The 16,595-nt window shown below is 35.6% G+C and overlaps 1 protein-coding gene across 4 annotated transcripts in view; it reads right to left on the bottom strand.

Annotated features, from left to right (window-relative positions):
- Positions 1 to 16,595, bottom strand: part of LOC127423112 (src kinase-associated phosphoprotein 1-like) — a 79,141-nt gene that overhangs the window by 10,944 nt on the left and 51,602 nt on the right. For 3 of the 4 annotated variants that reach the window (XM_051667174.1, XM_051667175.1, XM_051667176.1), the window contains 7 exons: positions 9,725 to 9,805; positions 9,566 to 9,649; positions 8,828 to 8,952; positions 8,629 to 8,692; positions 7,655 to 7,903; positions 5,488 to 5,532; positions 5,212 to 5,318 (listed from right to left, as the gene is read on the bottom strand). In XM_051667174.1, the coding sequence (XP_051523134.1) occupies positions 5,212 to 5,318; positions 5,488 to 5,532; positions 7,655 to 7,903; positions 8,629 to 8,692; positions 8,828 to 8,952; positions 9,566 to 9,649; positions 9,725 to 9,805 (755 nt within the window). The remainder of the gene's footprint in view (positions 1 to 5,211; positions 5,319 to 5,487; positions 5,533 to 7,654; positions 7,904 to 8,628; positions 8,693 to 8,827; positions 8,953 to 9,565; positions 9,650 to 9,724; positions 9,806 to 16,595) is intronic. The other variant, XM_051667177.1, reaches the window with a different exon arrangement.

Raw genomic sequence — 16,595 nt, 5'->3', positions numbered from 1 at the left:
TTATCCCAACCTATTATGATCTTTTGAACCAAGCAATATTGCAACTGAACTTGAAAGCCATCGATAAACATGTATTTTCATTGTATGGAAAACAGAATTTTGGACAGTTTCAAGCGACATGACGGTGTTTGATGATGATAGAATTTTCTATTTAACAGGAAAGGATCTGCATGAAATGAGTGTGACTTATGTGTGAATCAGACACGTGCTGTGGGTTTTGAAACTGGGCAAGCACAAAAGATTATTAATACTCATTATTAAACGCTGTGCCCAAAATGCGTTATACGGGTGATTGGCTTACTCATTTTGGTAAGCATGCTTAACTTGGCCATTTGTAGTAGCTGGTGTGATTCAGTTTGAATGAACATACAGTGTTGAAAGAAAGGACGGTAAACAATGCTTTGAATTAGAGAAAGCACAATATAAAGTGCTTAAACCTGAGGGTGGCGCCAAAGCGAATTAATGAATAACTGTGCTGTCTAGAAGGGATCCCTCTTTCGTCAATCTCAAGATACTTACACAGCAACCAGGAGCACTTGTAAAAGATTATTTTAAATTGCCCATTTTGATGAACTGTCAGTTTTGATGCTCAATTCAAGCTCTCAAATAAATATTTCACTTAATAAATTTGATAACTTTAGTTCTTCGCCTGCTACTGTCGGTCATGAGATATTGTTGGTCACTGGGGAAGTACATCAATCATCTGTATTGTTAAGAGTTTGACTGGGTGGTCTGGTGGTAGGCTAATTAATTCGCCCCTTGTATAAGAGGATCTGGGTTCTAATCCGCTTGGAAGAAACTTTATATTGTAATAAATAAAGATTGCATCTGCACTTCAATGGACGTATATCTTGAATGGGGACACATTTGTTCACATTTTTCTTTGCGATTCGACTGGAAAGGAGCGCGAGCTGCGGAAAACAAACAAAATCTCCACAAGATTTGTTTTACATTTTCCAGTTCTAAAAGAGAAATTTTTTTTTAACACAAACACATTTTAGTTAATAAATTACTATTAATGTCAATTAATTAAGTCATAATAATGGATACTAAGATTTAAAGTAATATATGCCTTAACATGAATACAAGACAAAAGGATTTCTTAGTAATAATAATAAGGCAGAGGCTATTTACACTAAGTGAAAATAGTGTTAGACAGATACTATTTGCACCCCTAATTAAATACTGACACAGGGCATCACTGCAGTCTGTTTATTTATAGTCCCACAGACACCCTACACCAACCTCTACCCCTAAACCCAATCCTAACCTTCTCTTACAAAAATTAACCATGGTTTTAATACATTAAGCATAGTATCACCATGGTATTTTATAGTAACCACTAAAACACGGTTACTATGTTAACACCTTATTACTGTAGTAACACCATGGTAATTGCATTAAAACTATAGCTTCCACCAAAAAACATGGTTACTACAATATTAATTTAGTAAAACCATGGTAAATTTTACCCAGATCAAACCTTTCTCTCAACTCTCTGACCTTCATTTCGATCAAATCACTGTGAGGAAATCAACCTTTATATTCATTTTATTTATTATTATAAGTAGTATTCAAGAAAAATGTTAAGAGTGGAGACAGGAAACAGGATGGAGAAAACTGGGTCAAAAGCTGGATTAGAACCCAGGTCATCTGCATGGAAAAAGCACACTCACACCATTTTATCATATTAAGACATTGCAGAGACACTCAAGGAGCAGATTGTCTTTAATTTCTTTGTTTCCACCAGACTAATTCAGTGCAAATAGCCACACTGTGTGGCAGTATTTACACCTAGCGTGAACAGTCACTCCGTGATAATAATAATAGTAATGTTAGATTATTGATATTATTGAAGTTTTCAATGCTCTCCATCATTAATACGTTGAGATGCGAGTGGAAAAAGCAGAGGCGAAAGCATCATAACAGAATGAGCATGCCTGAGAAAGTGACAAAAGAGGAATCCCTTAGACATGACCCTGTGCTGCTTAAATGAGATGAGAGATGACGAATCTGAACGAAAACAGTAGTTTATATTAACAATTATATTTAAATATTTCAGTGTCATTTTTCTTTTCACCCTTCTGTTAGGTAAGCACTGCTTTCCTTGCTTATGCATGACTTTTGCTCCAGCATTTCAGACAAACACTTTTTTTGTTTGTTGCCTACAATAATTCTGCAACTTAATGATCAAAGATACAAATGCATTTTTTAAGTAGCATTCAAATTCCACAGGATGATGCTTCTAATCTTAATAATAACCCAATAAAATAATAATAATTATAATAATAAGTTGATTCATTAACATTAACCCACTATCACACTTTAACAATGCATACAAATATTATAGATATGTGTGGTGATTCGAGTAGATGAGAAGAATAGCAGTTTATTCACTGTAAGTGGTGGATCAATAAAGACTGATGAGAGAGCTTTTTTAATCTGTATGCTCTGCTTACACCAATGCTGTGACAGCGCTGTCGACCTCTTTGATTTGCAACTTCACAGCGGTCAATCATAGCACTGCCTCAAAACCTGTTGGTTAGCCAAATTGATTTAGCACTTTCAACGTCTTTATCACCTTGTAATTACGCTCGGTGTTGACACAAATATACTCAGCCTCCCCTCCACACCTCTGTGCAGCAGAATTTATGTACTCAAGTTTTATGACCACTGCTTTATGAGTGAGACCGCTAGAGTTCAGCTTGCGTTCTAGCCAATGGCCTATATTTCACTTGGTAAGGTCAACATTCCTGGGAAGCACCCGTAAAACAAAAGAACAGAAGCCCCACAATGTGTGAGATGATTTGGAGGACGCACAACTGAAGAGATCTACAAGATCATAATGATACAACTGCAGCAATTTCGAAAATATTGCCATCAATAAAAGCTATTTCAATTACACGTCAGTCACAGAGGGATTAAAAGAAGGGGATGATAAATCTACTTGTCTGAATATAATAACAGCATGATGACAAAATCAGAGACATACTCCAGCTATCTGGGATGCTACACTCACTGTATACACACATTTTAATAAGGTCTATGATAAAAATAAGTGATCTGTGTACCTTTGTGTACCTTAACTAATAATATCAGATGTAAATATTCTTACTCCTTTTCTGAATAACAGAATCAATCCTGCTTTATAAAACTGTTACTTCTAACACTAAATTCTAATTAGAGGAGCTGTGTTTGAAGCCACAGTAAAATGCAGATAAATACACCTGTGACTGGACATTCTATATGAATCTGCCTAATTGCTATGTTGCTTTGCAACCATTACAGTTAGGATACTGAACTATATTACTTGGCAGAAGAACTGTTTACTCCAATAATTATTAAAGGAATATTCCGGGTTCAAGACAAGTTAAGTTCAATCGACAGCATTTGTGGCATAATATTGATTACCACAAAAAATGTATTTTGACTTGAACCTCCTTTTCTTTAAAAAAAGCAAAAAAACTGGGTTACAGTGATGCACTTACAATGGAAGTGAATGGGCCAATTCGTAAACGTAAAATACTGACTCTTTCAAAAGTATAGCCACAAAACATAACATAAACATGATTTTAGTGTGATAAAGTTGCTTACTAACCTTTTCTGTGTAAAGTTATAGTCAATTTTGCAACTTTGTTGCCATGATGATGTAGTCAACAAACCCTAAAAGCCTTTAATGACTGTAAAAATGAGGATTTAAACTTTACAGTTCAAATAATACATGAGTTTTAACAGAAGAATTAAAGTGCTTTTATAAAATTATAAGCTTCACATTTCTGCCTTTAAACCCTCCAAAAATTGGCCACAGTCACTTCCATTGTAAGTGCTTCACTGTAACCCAGATTTATGAGTCGAAAATATTTTTTATGGTAATCAACATTATGCAACAAATGCAGCTGATTGAGCTTGGCTTGTATTGAAACAGAATATTTCTTTAATAATAAATGTAACAATTTTTGAATGCTGGCATCTTTTATTATAGTGCTCAGCTTCACATTGTGCCTATAAAAACTCTTTATGTGTGGTCAAATCACTGTAATGTAAAGGCTTACTGCTTTATTTGCACTGTTGTCATTTATATATTATTTTTAAGGCTCACTATCGGTCACATTTGTACATTATCTTATAAGTTACAACATCAAGATGGTAGCCTTCTTTCCTAAACTTTTTCAAGATAACATTGAGCTCAGTAGGAAGTTAAAGGCAAAATTAAAACACATTGATTCTTTCAGTGGGCTTCTTTAAGAAACAGCTACACTATTTGTTCCTGCTAACATCCCATTTGTAAAACACAAATATCTATAGATTAAAGTGGATGTATCAAATACAGTGGCTTGCATGGCTGAACCCTCAATAGTTCATGACACAACTACAGTGATGAATCAACAGCCTATTATTGAGAATGTGCCTATGTGATCACTGTACTGCAAGGATTTTTCTGTTACATCAATATGCCATATTACCAAACAAGCTCAATTTGTCTGCAAATCCCTTGGCTATCTGTAAGGATAATCTTTACCAATGCAACTGCTATGTTTGAAATGTGTTTCTGATATGCTATACATTTTTAAAACTGCAAGACTGACATAGAATAATCAACAGAAATAAAGGAAGCCAAAAAACCCAGATCCAATATATTTTGTCTAAGGCAATATGTTGCAATAAGAATGTCCTGACTGAGCATAGACCATCCCACCTTTGTCATTTAGAATACAGTAAATGAATAGTTGCTAAGAGAAAGTCAGTGAGTATTGACCGATATGACTCATCTTATAGCCAGCTGCATATTATTCATCATTAGCGAGGGGGTGGAGAGGAAGAGAAACTCTCCAAACTAACAAATCAGTCAAAGACACAGCAGCAATGGCTGACCTTGTGTGTGTACATTTATGTATAGATTTATGTTAAAGGGATATCTCACTCAAATATGAAAATTCTTCTGTAACCATCTTGTTCCAAACCCATATGACTTTCTTTTGTGGAACACAAAATGTGATGTTAGGCAGAATGTTAACCTCAGTCACCATTCACTGTCACTGCATCTTTTTTCCTTGCAATGAAAGTGAATAATGACCTAGGCTAATATTCTGCCTTACGTTTTCTTTTGTGTTCTACGGAACAACATGAGGGTAAATGATAACAGAATTTTCATTTTTGGGTGAACTATTCCTTTAATGTGAGAGATGCAATGGAGAAGGAGCAAACACTGACCTTGCTGAGGATGTAAATAATGTCTCCTCTTTGGAAGGCCAACTCATCTGGTCCATCCGTTTCACAGTCCCACAAGCCTTGGTAATAATTTGCATAATCTGAAGAACCTTTATTTAAAACATACATTTATAAAAAAAGAAATATTTGTAATATATTTTGTAAATAACTGTATTTTCTTTTATTAAATGTAAATATTTTAAAATGTTTCATATTTATACATAACATTTTATTTTATCAGCATTAGTCCACCGTTACGCACACACACACAGTACTCACCAGCTTTTTCACTTCCCTCTTCAGCATGGTCAGAATTTTCATCATCTAAAAAATACAGAGTCATTTGTTATAGAAGTGTAGAAGTGTAGAACAAATGCAATTTTGGCGCTAGTCTAATGTAGCAGCTCCCCGTCTCTTCTGTAAATTAATGCTACATTTTACTACTCTAATTTTGAATCAGCTTTGAGTACTTCATTCTATATTATATGAATATTAGACAATATCAGCAGTGCTGGCAGAATAGCTAGCTCTCATTTGATGTATAGGGGAGGTGCCAGGCTGGATTAGATGGCTAGTGTGTTTCAGACAGACAGGCATTGATTCTGGGCGTGGCACCTCTGGGTCTATGAGGTGACAGTGATAGCCCAGCTTTCTTTCTCCCACATCCATCCTCACGCTGTCAGGCTGCCGATAAAACCACCGCCCAGCAACCCTATACTTCCCACAGCATGAGCTTGCCCTGAGCTTCCAGGAACAGCATGGAGAAAAAAACCTGTAAACCTGAAGCCCACCCCCCCCCACCCCCCCACTCCTTACCATTTACACATGTGCAAAATATATGTTATCTAAAAAGTGTGTTGTAAACTGTTGCATTACCCTTTAAAATTATGAATTTTCATAACCTAAATTTGAAAATGTGACTTTCCTGTGAACATCAAATTTCTGATACATTTTCAGCATTGTGTTGAGAGTTTGTTAAAATAAAATAGTAAAATAGTAATCCACTACAAATTACTAATATTTCCTCTAAAATTACAATCAGATTACTTTACTAATTACTTTACTTTGAAGTTACTTTCTAAAAAAATTTTTTCGCACACCAATAATCAAAAATAATATCTATATTTCTGTCTTGTGCATCATTACACACAAGTCATACACTCAGCACCTGACATTTCTCCTTCACAATGACTCGTTACGGAGCCATAATTAATGTGTTCTACAGAAATAATATATTATAATAGATATATAGCATAACCCTATAATGTACTTAAAAGTAATTTAATTAATTGAAAGTCAGTAAATGTAATCTAATTACAAGAATTACAAATGTAAAACATTACACTACTTTTTTAACTAAAAGTAATTAGATTACAGTAACTAATTACTTTGTAATTGGATTACACACAACACTGGATGGTAGCAAGTTTTATTATCAGCAAGGTAAATTTTCCTCTTAATAAATAAAAAATCAGAGCTAAACAAGGTCAGTTAACCAGGGCTCAGGGCAAAAATGCCTTCAAATTGACATAAATGCCCCAGATATTGAAAATGTGGGGCCAAAAAAAAATTTTCCCTATAGAGAATTCCTCTATTTTGTATCTGTTTTCTAACATTTTATATAGTTTAATGATATAATTATGGGTTCAATGCCTAAAGCTTAGGTAGATCTGCCTCCCTAAAAACTGCTCTACAATTTGACTGTTTTAAATTTTTAATACTGTATATGGAGGGTTATCATGCATTGAGAATCAAATCAGTGCATTTTCTTAGATGCAGTGATGCTCATTGCATGACATAAGTTCTGAGAATTTTATATTAAAACAGTTCAAAAATGATTTAGTAACTATTTGAGTACACTTAATTCAGCAATTTTAGACAATATCATAGAAGACCCACTCAGCACTTTTCTAAACTTAAAATCCGAGAGGCACAAGAAGATGAGAGGGAGATTAATGAAGGGCGGAAAAGTGAGAGAGGTGGTCACTCGATCCGCCATCTGTGGCCAACTCAGCTGCCCAGCACACATGGCAAAATAAGGTAAAAATGACAGCACTCCAGAGTGATGTATCTCTCCTCAGAGGCCTTAGAGGCCATCACTTTGGGCGACCAGATCTTGATTTATATACTCTTATTGATGCCATTCAACAATGTAGAGTTGATGGTTACAATCGCAGTTGCCTGATTAGTCTTGCTAAACTCAAATCCCATCATAAACTGAGGCCTAAACTAATGCATGAATGGTAATTTGGTTATGCATGCTGATAATCTTCAGTAACAAACCAACAACAACAAAAAAAACTTTAATTTTAGAAGACTGTAAAGTTTTTAAGCTAGTGATTTTCATTCATATAGTTAACCACTGGGATATACCAATATTATAACCATATTTTGTTTAAAGGGCCTACTCTATAGTTATAAAAAATGTTTTTTTTTTTTTCTGTACCTGGAAGCACCTCATAAATGTCCTCTTCATCCTCTTCTTCTTCTTCTTGAGTCCTTGCTTGCTCCTTCCATTCCTCACAGGTGCTTTGGGGGGGTTGTCCTAGACTTGGGGTTGGAATTGGTGTAGGCGCTGGCCCAGAACGTGGTGGTGGTGGTGTGGTAGCTCGTTCGATGTCATCATATGTTTCTTCCTCTTCTTCCACCTCCTCGTCCTCATCATCATCAAAGGGGATGAAGTTAGAGCTCAGATCTTGGGAAGAAGCCATTAAATCAAGCATTAACACTTTTAATAGCTTGAAAATGAAAGTACATATGGAGGGTGCATACCAATTTGCATATCTTTTGAGAATGTTTTAAAAACACTGATGTCAGATATGTAAGATATTGCACAGAGAGCTGGAAAAAAAATTAGATGAGTGTTTAAGTTGACATTTATTACAGTGCTAATACTGAATGATGCTTGTGCCATTGGCTGTATCTACATGTGCGAAGGGGGTTGGGGAGGGAGAAAACTATCTCAGGAGTGTCCATTACTTCCCGCAAATCAGAGGGCCACGTAGAGCCCATTTTAGAGTGGCGAGGTTGCCTCAGATCTGTCTCAGATGAAGTGAGGGCCTGATTGCAGGTGACTGAGCTCTGTAACACAGGCTACCATATCCTCACTGCCTGGATGCCAAGCAGGACCAGATCGATGCACCTAAAGGATTACTGGGCAAATCCTAATCAATTTCCTGTAAAGACCGCTTCACTATGGGGAAGAGGAGGCAGCCTGAGGCGCGTTGGACTCAGAAGCTTCATGACGTGCTGCATGAGGAGGTCTAGAGCCTATCTTATTGGCTGAGCCAGAGAGAAAATTATTTGTATCCCACTTTATATAAAACTGCCTTTTTCACCTCAAGATGATCATCGTAGTGCTCAGCTCAAGTAAGATGCATTCAGCTTAATATGTAAAAATGCACTCCATATCTCACATACCCTTAAGAACAAAATTGATCTGGTCCACCCATTCCCTGGCCTCATGGGGACCGCTGGCGGTAAACTGTAGAGAGAAGCCATCATTGTTGAGCTGGGGGCTATTCCCACTGGGAATGAACATTCTTCATCAAAATGACAGATAGATGACTGAACAAAGCTACAGCCATGTGCAATGTTAGTGTGTTTGTGTGTGTTGAACCTGGTAAGAACGTCTTCCAGGAGCACTCATCTCGAAGCATGAATTCTTCTTGGAGTCTTTGCGTAAGCTGGGGACCAGCTCTGCACTGTAGCCATTGATATAAAATGAGCCCTTCTGCTGCTTGTCTGAATTTAGAAGACAAAATTCAGTTTCTCAATACATCTGTTTTTAATACTGATGAAAAGACTCAATACAAGTTAAGCTCAATGGACAGCATTTGTGGCATAATACTGATACTACTACTAAATTTAAATTTGACTCGTTCCTACTTTTCTTTAAAAAAGCAAAAATCAAGGTTACAGTGAGGCACTTACACTGGATGTGAATGGAGCCGGTTTTTGGAGGGTTTTAAGGCTGAAATGTTGAATTTATATTTTTATAAAAGCACTTACATTGATTTTACTGTTAAAACTGTATCATTTGAGTTGTAACATTGTTTAAAATATCTTTGTTGCGGGATTACAGGGTTTATAACTTTAATTGGATATAACTTTACACAGAAAAGGTGATTTTATCACACTAAAATCATGTTAACAGGCATACTGTTTACGCCTTGTTGGTCCCATTCACGTCCATTGTAAGTGCCTCACTGTAGCCCAGATTTTTTTTTTATTTATTTATTTATTTTTTATTCTTAAAAAGAATAAAATTCTAAATACATTTTTGTTGTCATCATTTAATGCTGTCGATTAAGCTGAACTTATAATGAACCTGGTATATCTGGAAGACAGAACACACCTTTCTCACTCCCGAAATAATAAAATATGGTGTTGTTCAGAACACACCATCGCTTTTGCCATTCCATGCTGAAGAAACTATGATCTAAAAGAAAAAAAAAAGATTAGAAATACTGCATCATTACTCAATGTAAAAAAATATGATGCAAGTTATTCCTACCCCGTCTTTTCTTCTCCAGGTAACCTTGCTTTAGAATGTTACTGAGGTCCTGTGCAGCCACCATAGGGATCTCTTCAAAAACTGTCAATTGAAAATTAAGGCAATGTTACTAACACATAATCAATATGCAATGAGGTAGTCAAACATGTAAGAAAAAGTCAATTATGTTTATTGTATATACAATTAAAACTATTATGTCACATTTAACACAGTACAATGTAATACAATATATTGATGCCATTGTTAATATATCAGAACCAGTGTGTATTGAAAACACATTATTTGATTTTCCTGGTTAGAAATCCACAGTAAGTAAAATCAAATGCTGTAAACACATCTCCCAGCAGGGTCAGCAATTTGCTTTACTGCAGCTCTGCGAGAACCTAGCAGTGTTGGGTGTAATCTGATTACAAAGTAATTAGCTTCTGTAATCCAATATCTTTTTAGTGAAAAGTAGTGTAACAAATTACATTTTAAATTCTAGAAATCAGATTACAATTTCTGACTTTAAATTTTATTACTTTTAAGTACATTTCTTTGGTTACACATTTCTAAAATAGTTTGTGTAAAATGTCAAATATGAATTGTTCATTTGTGTTTCTGTGACAGCTGAAGGGCGTACACCCCCTAATAAGTCATTCAATTCGTGCTGAGTGTATGACTTGTGTGCGACAATGCACAAGGAGAATATTAGGTATAGACGTTATTTTTAATTCTTTAATTTTTAATTTGTGAAAATTTTTTGTAAAGTAACTTAAAAGTAATAAGTAATGTGATTACTTTTCGAAGATATGTGATACTTTTTTGTTCTGATTACAATTTTATAGAAGTAATTTGTAATTTGTAGTGGATTCCTTTTTTGAGTAACTTACCCAACACTGGAACCTAGATCAATAATTTTGATTGACTGTAAATAGTACAAAATAGAACTGTATAGATCTGTTCATGTTTTTTTTTTTACTTTATTTTTGTCAACTTTTCAATTTTAGTATACATCAAAAAGAAAAAGAAAAAAAGGATGAAAAGAAAACATCTGTTAAAGGAATTAGCAACCATGTGGTACAGGTAAATTGATACAATAGAAAGAAAAATAAAAATTTATAGAAGGAGTTCTAGTCAGTGTCCATTTCTTGTGTGAAACAATCCCATTTCCTCCAGTATTCTTCCCTCTTGTCCTTCTGTATCCAAAGGGAGAAAGTAATTTTTTCCATGGAGCATATTTGATTAACGATACCTATAAAAACTTCCATATCTGGGGGATTTCTCTTGAGCCAACATTTAGTGACAGCTTTTTTACAAGCAACCAAAAAGATCTTCAGGAGGTAATTATCAACTTTGCATAAACCTTCCGGAGTAACCCCAAGAAACATAAAGGAAAACGACACATCTATGTTAAAGCCTAAGATCCTGGACATTAACTGTCCCACCTTTACCCACAAAGGTTGAATATGTGGACATAACCAAAAAATGTGGGCTGAGTCAACTTTCTGTGAACCACACTCCCTCCAGCAAGGGTGCTGAATACCAGTGAACTTAGATTTCTGCTTTGGCGTTATAACAAAATCTAATCAAACTCATCAAAAATCCCTCCAAATCAGTGAGTGAGTAATGGAGCACTGAGTTTCCCAAGCATGTAACCATACTTCCTCAGGTATTTCCACCCTCATGTCTTTTTCCCATCGCTGTTTAGCATAGTCTATTGAATTTTTATTCATTGAGGAGATAGCATTGTATAATTTACTCAAGGGCTCCTGTTATTCCATATAAATCTGGAAATATGTTTATCCCAATCTCTAAACTGTTTACAAGGTACCTCGACTGGCAGCGCTGTAAATAAGTATATTAGTTTGGGTAGAATATTCATTTTAACAGATCTTACCCTGCTGCCCATAGATCTGTTCATGTTGTAGTCAAAAAACCCAAAAGAGAATTAGCCTTTTCCAGCCATGGGTTCCCTCTTTTCCTATGGGTTTTTATAATGGCAGTTTTGGATTTATGAGTTAAATAAGGTCTGTGTTTAAACATTACTTGAAGATACTTTATGTTTTTACATTTTGTTCTACAACATAAACTACACACAGTCATACCACAAACGTGAATTTTGAAGCAGCTGTGTTTTTAAAAAAAGTATTTTGCTAACAAGTTGCTAATAAGAACTACAATGGTTTTCTGCTTCATCAAGCATGTTCACTCACATGCTTTTGGTAGTTGTAGACAGTCTTTATTTAGCAACTTGTCAGCAACATACTTTTGAAAAAAACACATCTGCTACAAAATTCACGTTTGAGGTATGACTGTGTGTAATTTATGTTGTAGAACAAAACATCCAAATATCTTCAAATAATGTTTCCCTCAGACCTTATTTTACTCATACATTGAAAAACCCCATTATAAAAACCCATATAGGAAATTCCAGAGGGAACCCATGGTGAATTAGACTTTCGGGTTCGCCTATAAATTGACGTCATGGCTAAACAGTTCTATTGCAGACTAAATCAGTGGAACAGTAGGGTGAATCAGTAAAAATGTGTTTACGTACATTAATTAGGAATCAATTTTCTGTTTCAGAAAAAAAAAAAAAATCTGCAGATGGCTTATTGAGATGATTCATTTCAAATCAGCAAAGATTATGGTAAGGTTCTCGTATTCCATTCCAGTTTTCCATAATAACTGTGTACTGATAAGATGACAGCTATAACAGGATTCAAGGAAATCTGGTGAAGAGCTTGCTGTTCTTGCACCCACACACCAATTTTGAGCGTGTTTTCTAGGTCATATGACAGTGGCACTGCACACAAGTTGGCTGCAAACTGGGAAACGAGACACAGATCCTCAAGCTCTCGATCCATCTTTCATCAGCTCCAAACATCAGAGTTAAAAGAGAGTGCAAGGGACAGGTGGGCCTCTAGGCATGGTACCAGACTTATTTAAAACTCATTGAGACGTGAGCAGATGTCCCCACCCCCCCTTTCCCCCTTTTCCCCACTGAGGATAAAGTAAACTCCATGGCATCTCTTCTCTTTGAACTAAGGCTGCCATCCAATGCATAAAACAGACAGAATTATGCACTCAGCTTAAAAGTTGAGAGGTGTCTTTAACTTGTCATTGAAAAAGATCACAGTGACTGTGACTTAAACTCAAAACAATATTTCAATTTATCTGTAAGATTTTCACATTTCAATTGTATAACAAACGTCCTGAATTCAACAATTATGCTGCATCATTTATGAATTCATAAGTTTAAAACAATACAGTTTTGTAAAGGCAAAGCAACCACATTTGCTGAACTTATTCTACACTGAAAAATATGATTTAGTGGTGAAGTAAATATAGCAGAAAAGACTAAGTACTTCCTACACTGAATACGTTAGTTTTAAGCGTGAACTTGAAAATATTAAGTAAATTCTACATTTGTGCTCAATTAAAAAATTAGTAAAGTAAATATTTTTTATGATTGTTTATTATCTTTACAGTGCGTCATCATGTATCAAAAATCTTCAAGTAAAAACCTGTGTCATATTTATTTGCTAATTTGAGTAAATTTCACAGGTAAATAAGTACAATTTACTTAAGTTTTTGAAGCTGTTGTTCCCAGCATGCCCACCGGGCTTGCATAATTTATGAGCTTGCATTGTTTGCAAGTTTATTTACACAGTTTTTATTGTTGATTTTGTTGTTAAGTTTGGTAACTTTTTGTTTTGTGAAGTCTGTAGAAAGTACATTTTCTACCAAAAATTCCCCATTTATGAAAAGAAACATAAAAAAACTGTTGATTGTTATGTTTTGTGCACCAAGTGTTCAGGTCTATGCTCCGGATTTTGTTTCTTTCGCCATTAAACAAGGTGATATTGTTTAATAGACTGCATAACATGCATTTATAACACACATTCATCCCTTATTGAAATGCTAGTAGACATTTAAAAGCATGACTTAATTCAGTGCTACATTGCTTGAGTAAAATGTACAAAGACTGAGTAAAATTTACTTGAAATAGAGTATTGAAAAATAAACTTTCCTTGAGAATTTCTAATTAAAGCCACCAAGAATTGTGTGTAGCCTTTACTTGAAAATATGGTCTGGTAAATTTACTAGCAATTTCTTTGTGGAAATTGTTTTCTAAGTTTTTATTTGAGTAAACCTCACTGCAATTTTATTTTTCAGTGTATACTTGGCAACGTTTAGCATATTTAAATAAATCTAAAACAATTGTTTTAATCTCATTTATGCCAGGAATATTTTTTTAGAGTGTAACACAGCCACAACTATCATTGATCAACTTGATGAGCATAACTGTGAGGTGAGCAGTGGATATAATAGCTTGGAGAATCTAATGCCCCAATAAAGACTCAGCTCTTCAAAACACACACTGAGCCCACCACTCCATCCTCTTTCTAGTGACATCACCACAGACCACTGCAACCTGCCATGTAATATACCCAGTTTATTAGACAGATGACCATCTCAAAGAGGAGCCCTTTGACCCTCACTAACATTCACACACACCCCTAGACCAGCCACACACTAACACGCAAGCCTTCTCTGTACACACGGTCACATCTATGTTGTCATAAATACAACTGAACAACACACTGTTTGTCAAGGGTAAGTTGATGTATCGTCTAAAAAAGGAGGCCTCAGTCTAGCTACTTCTCTGTTCATTTTTCTCTCTCCGTGCTTTTGTCCCGACACCTTTTACTCCCCTCATCCATCCACATCCCCCTCTCTTCATATATCTAAAAGGTCAAGCCCTGGTAATAGTTCAGAAGAAACAGAATAAACAGAAGAAATGCGAGAATGGCGTACAATTAACAGTCTCTCTAATCTTCACACACCTACTGACAACTTTCTTCCTCAGGCCTTGCTGCCTGACCCCATGGTGTGCGGTCAGAGACTTAAGCTACGGCAAAATTAATGGTGAAAGAGGAATATATTTTCAGTCATTCTTCACAACCTTTGACTGCTTTTCTTAGGAAACAGAACAGTAGGCGTGTTCTGGACAGTTACTATATTCGTGATTCTTCCACAGGGTAGCAGTGTAACCAAACATTTCACCTTTAGAAAAAAATGGCATGCACATCTATTCTGAATCCCAACCCTCTCCATGGAAACCCAGGACTCTGATTGGACAAACAGACACAACATCCTACTTCAGTCATTTCTTTCAAACCAATCAGAGTAAATATTTTCAAAGCCACAGAGGACAAAAAGCTGCCAAATAGGCAGGAAAAGAGTGTTAACACTAACCATATTATGTTTCTCACTTTTGAACCAGGCAGAAATCTTTTTATTTTGTCAGTTACCATCATTTCTGAAGATCATAAACACACATACACAATCATTTACTTCTGTAAAACTATTAAGTCATCATAAAAAATGCACATGGCACCAATCTTGAGGATTTTCATTTCGTCTATAAATTGCTTTTTTAATTATTCAGAGCAGTGAGGTTTAAGTCTCACTCCTTGCATTGCACCTCCTTAATTAGCATCAGGCCAATCATTTCCATTTAAATGTGCTATGGATGTTTATGAATATTTCAGAGTGTTACATCACCATCATTCTCAAAGGCTTCATGTTGTTAAGCTTTTTCCAACTTCATTTATTTTGTTTTTTCCATGTTGTTTGTATATTCATTGGTTTGAAAATACATCCATGAGAAATGTTCAGAGCATAGTTTAAATGTAAATATAAAAGGAACATTTGTAAATACTTTTATAAAAACTTTCAAAACAGACATAAATCTAAATACTTACATATTTGGTTTTCGATTTACAGACTTCTAGTAGTTCTAGGCTTGAAGGAACATTCCCGGTTCAAAACAAGTTAAACTCGATCGACAGCATTTGTGGCATAGGCTAATGTCGATTACCACAAAAATTTATTTCGACTTGTCCCTTCTTTTCTTTAAAAAAAAAAAAAAAAATCTGGGTTCCAATGAGGCACTTTCAATGGAAGTGAATGGGGCCAATCCGTAAACATTAAAATACTCACTGTTTTAAAAGTATAGACACAAAATGTAAACAAAATATTTGTTTACATGATTTTAGTGTGATGAAATCACTTACTAAACTTTTCTGTGTAGTTATATCCAAATTTACAACTTCTTTGCTATGACAATGTAACGCTGTAAACCCTAAAACCCTAAAAATTACGATTTAAACTATTTTAATTTTTACATGAGTTTTAACAGAAGAATTAATGTAAGTGGTTTTATTAAATTATGAGCTTCACATTTCTGCCTTTAAACCCTCCAAAAATTGGCCCCATTCACTTCCAATGTAAGTGCCTCACACCTCGATTTTTTTTTTTTTAAATTTAAAGGAGGGACAAGTCTAATTTATTTATGGTATTCATTATTATGCCACAAATGCCGTTGAGTGAGCTTAACTTGTTCTGAATGCCAAATAATTCTTTAATTTTGTTCACTCTGTAAAAAGGAGGTGATTTCGGAAGAGGAGAAAAGAAGCGACACAAAGCAAATGATTTTTCTCCAGGCGCTCTCTGCAGCTGCTAGAAGCTCTGTGGTGATGCATGGCACAGCCGCTGCAATGTGGCAGGCTGAGATTGGTGGAGTGAGGCATTGAGCGTGCCACACAGGGGGACGTTCATCAGTGCCATGGCAGCATGAGAGCAGGGACTGATGCCACGAGAACAGCGCGGCAGGATACCAGAGAACTCCCCAACACCCCCCAACCCCCCAACACCCCCCTTTCCACAGCATGGAGGTAGGCACAGTTCCAGGTCAGACTACTCCTATCACTCCACAGCACACAGCCTGCCACTATCAATGGGCTTCCGTGTTTACTCCTTACGGGCTCATTCTGCAGAGAACCCTTCAGTAACAATGACATAAAAAACTAATCTGACGGCA

The sequence above is a fragment of the Myxocyprinus asiaticus genome, chromosome 32, assembly GCF_019703515.2.
Source record: "Myxocyprinus asiaticus isolate MX2 ecotype Aquarium Trade chromosome 32, UBuf_Myxa_2, whole genome shotgun sequence".
NCBI lineage: Eukaryota > Metazoa > Chordata > Actinopteri > Cypriniformes > Catostomidae > Myxocyprinus > Myxocyprinus asiaticus.
The sequence above is the reverse complement of the archived record's forward strand: the minus strand, read 5'-3'. Positions and strand labels throughout refer to the sequence as shown.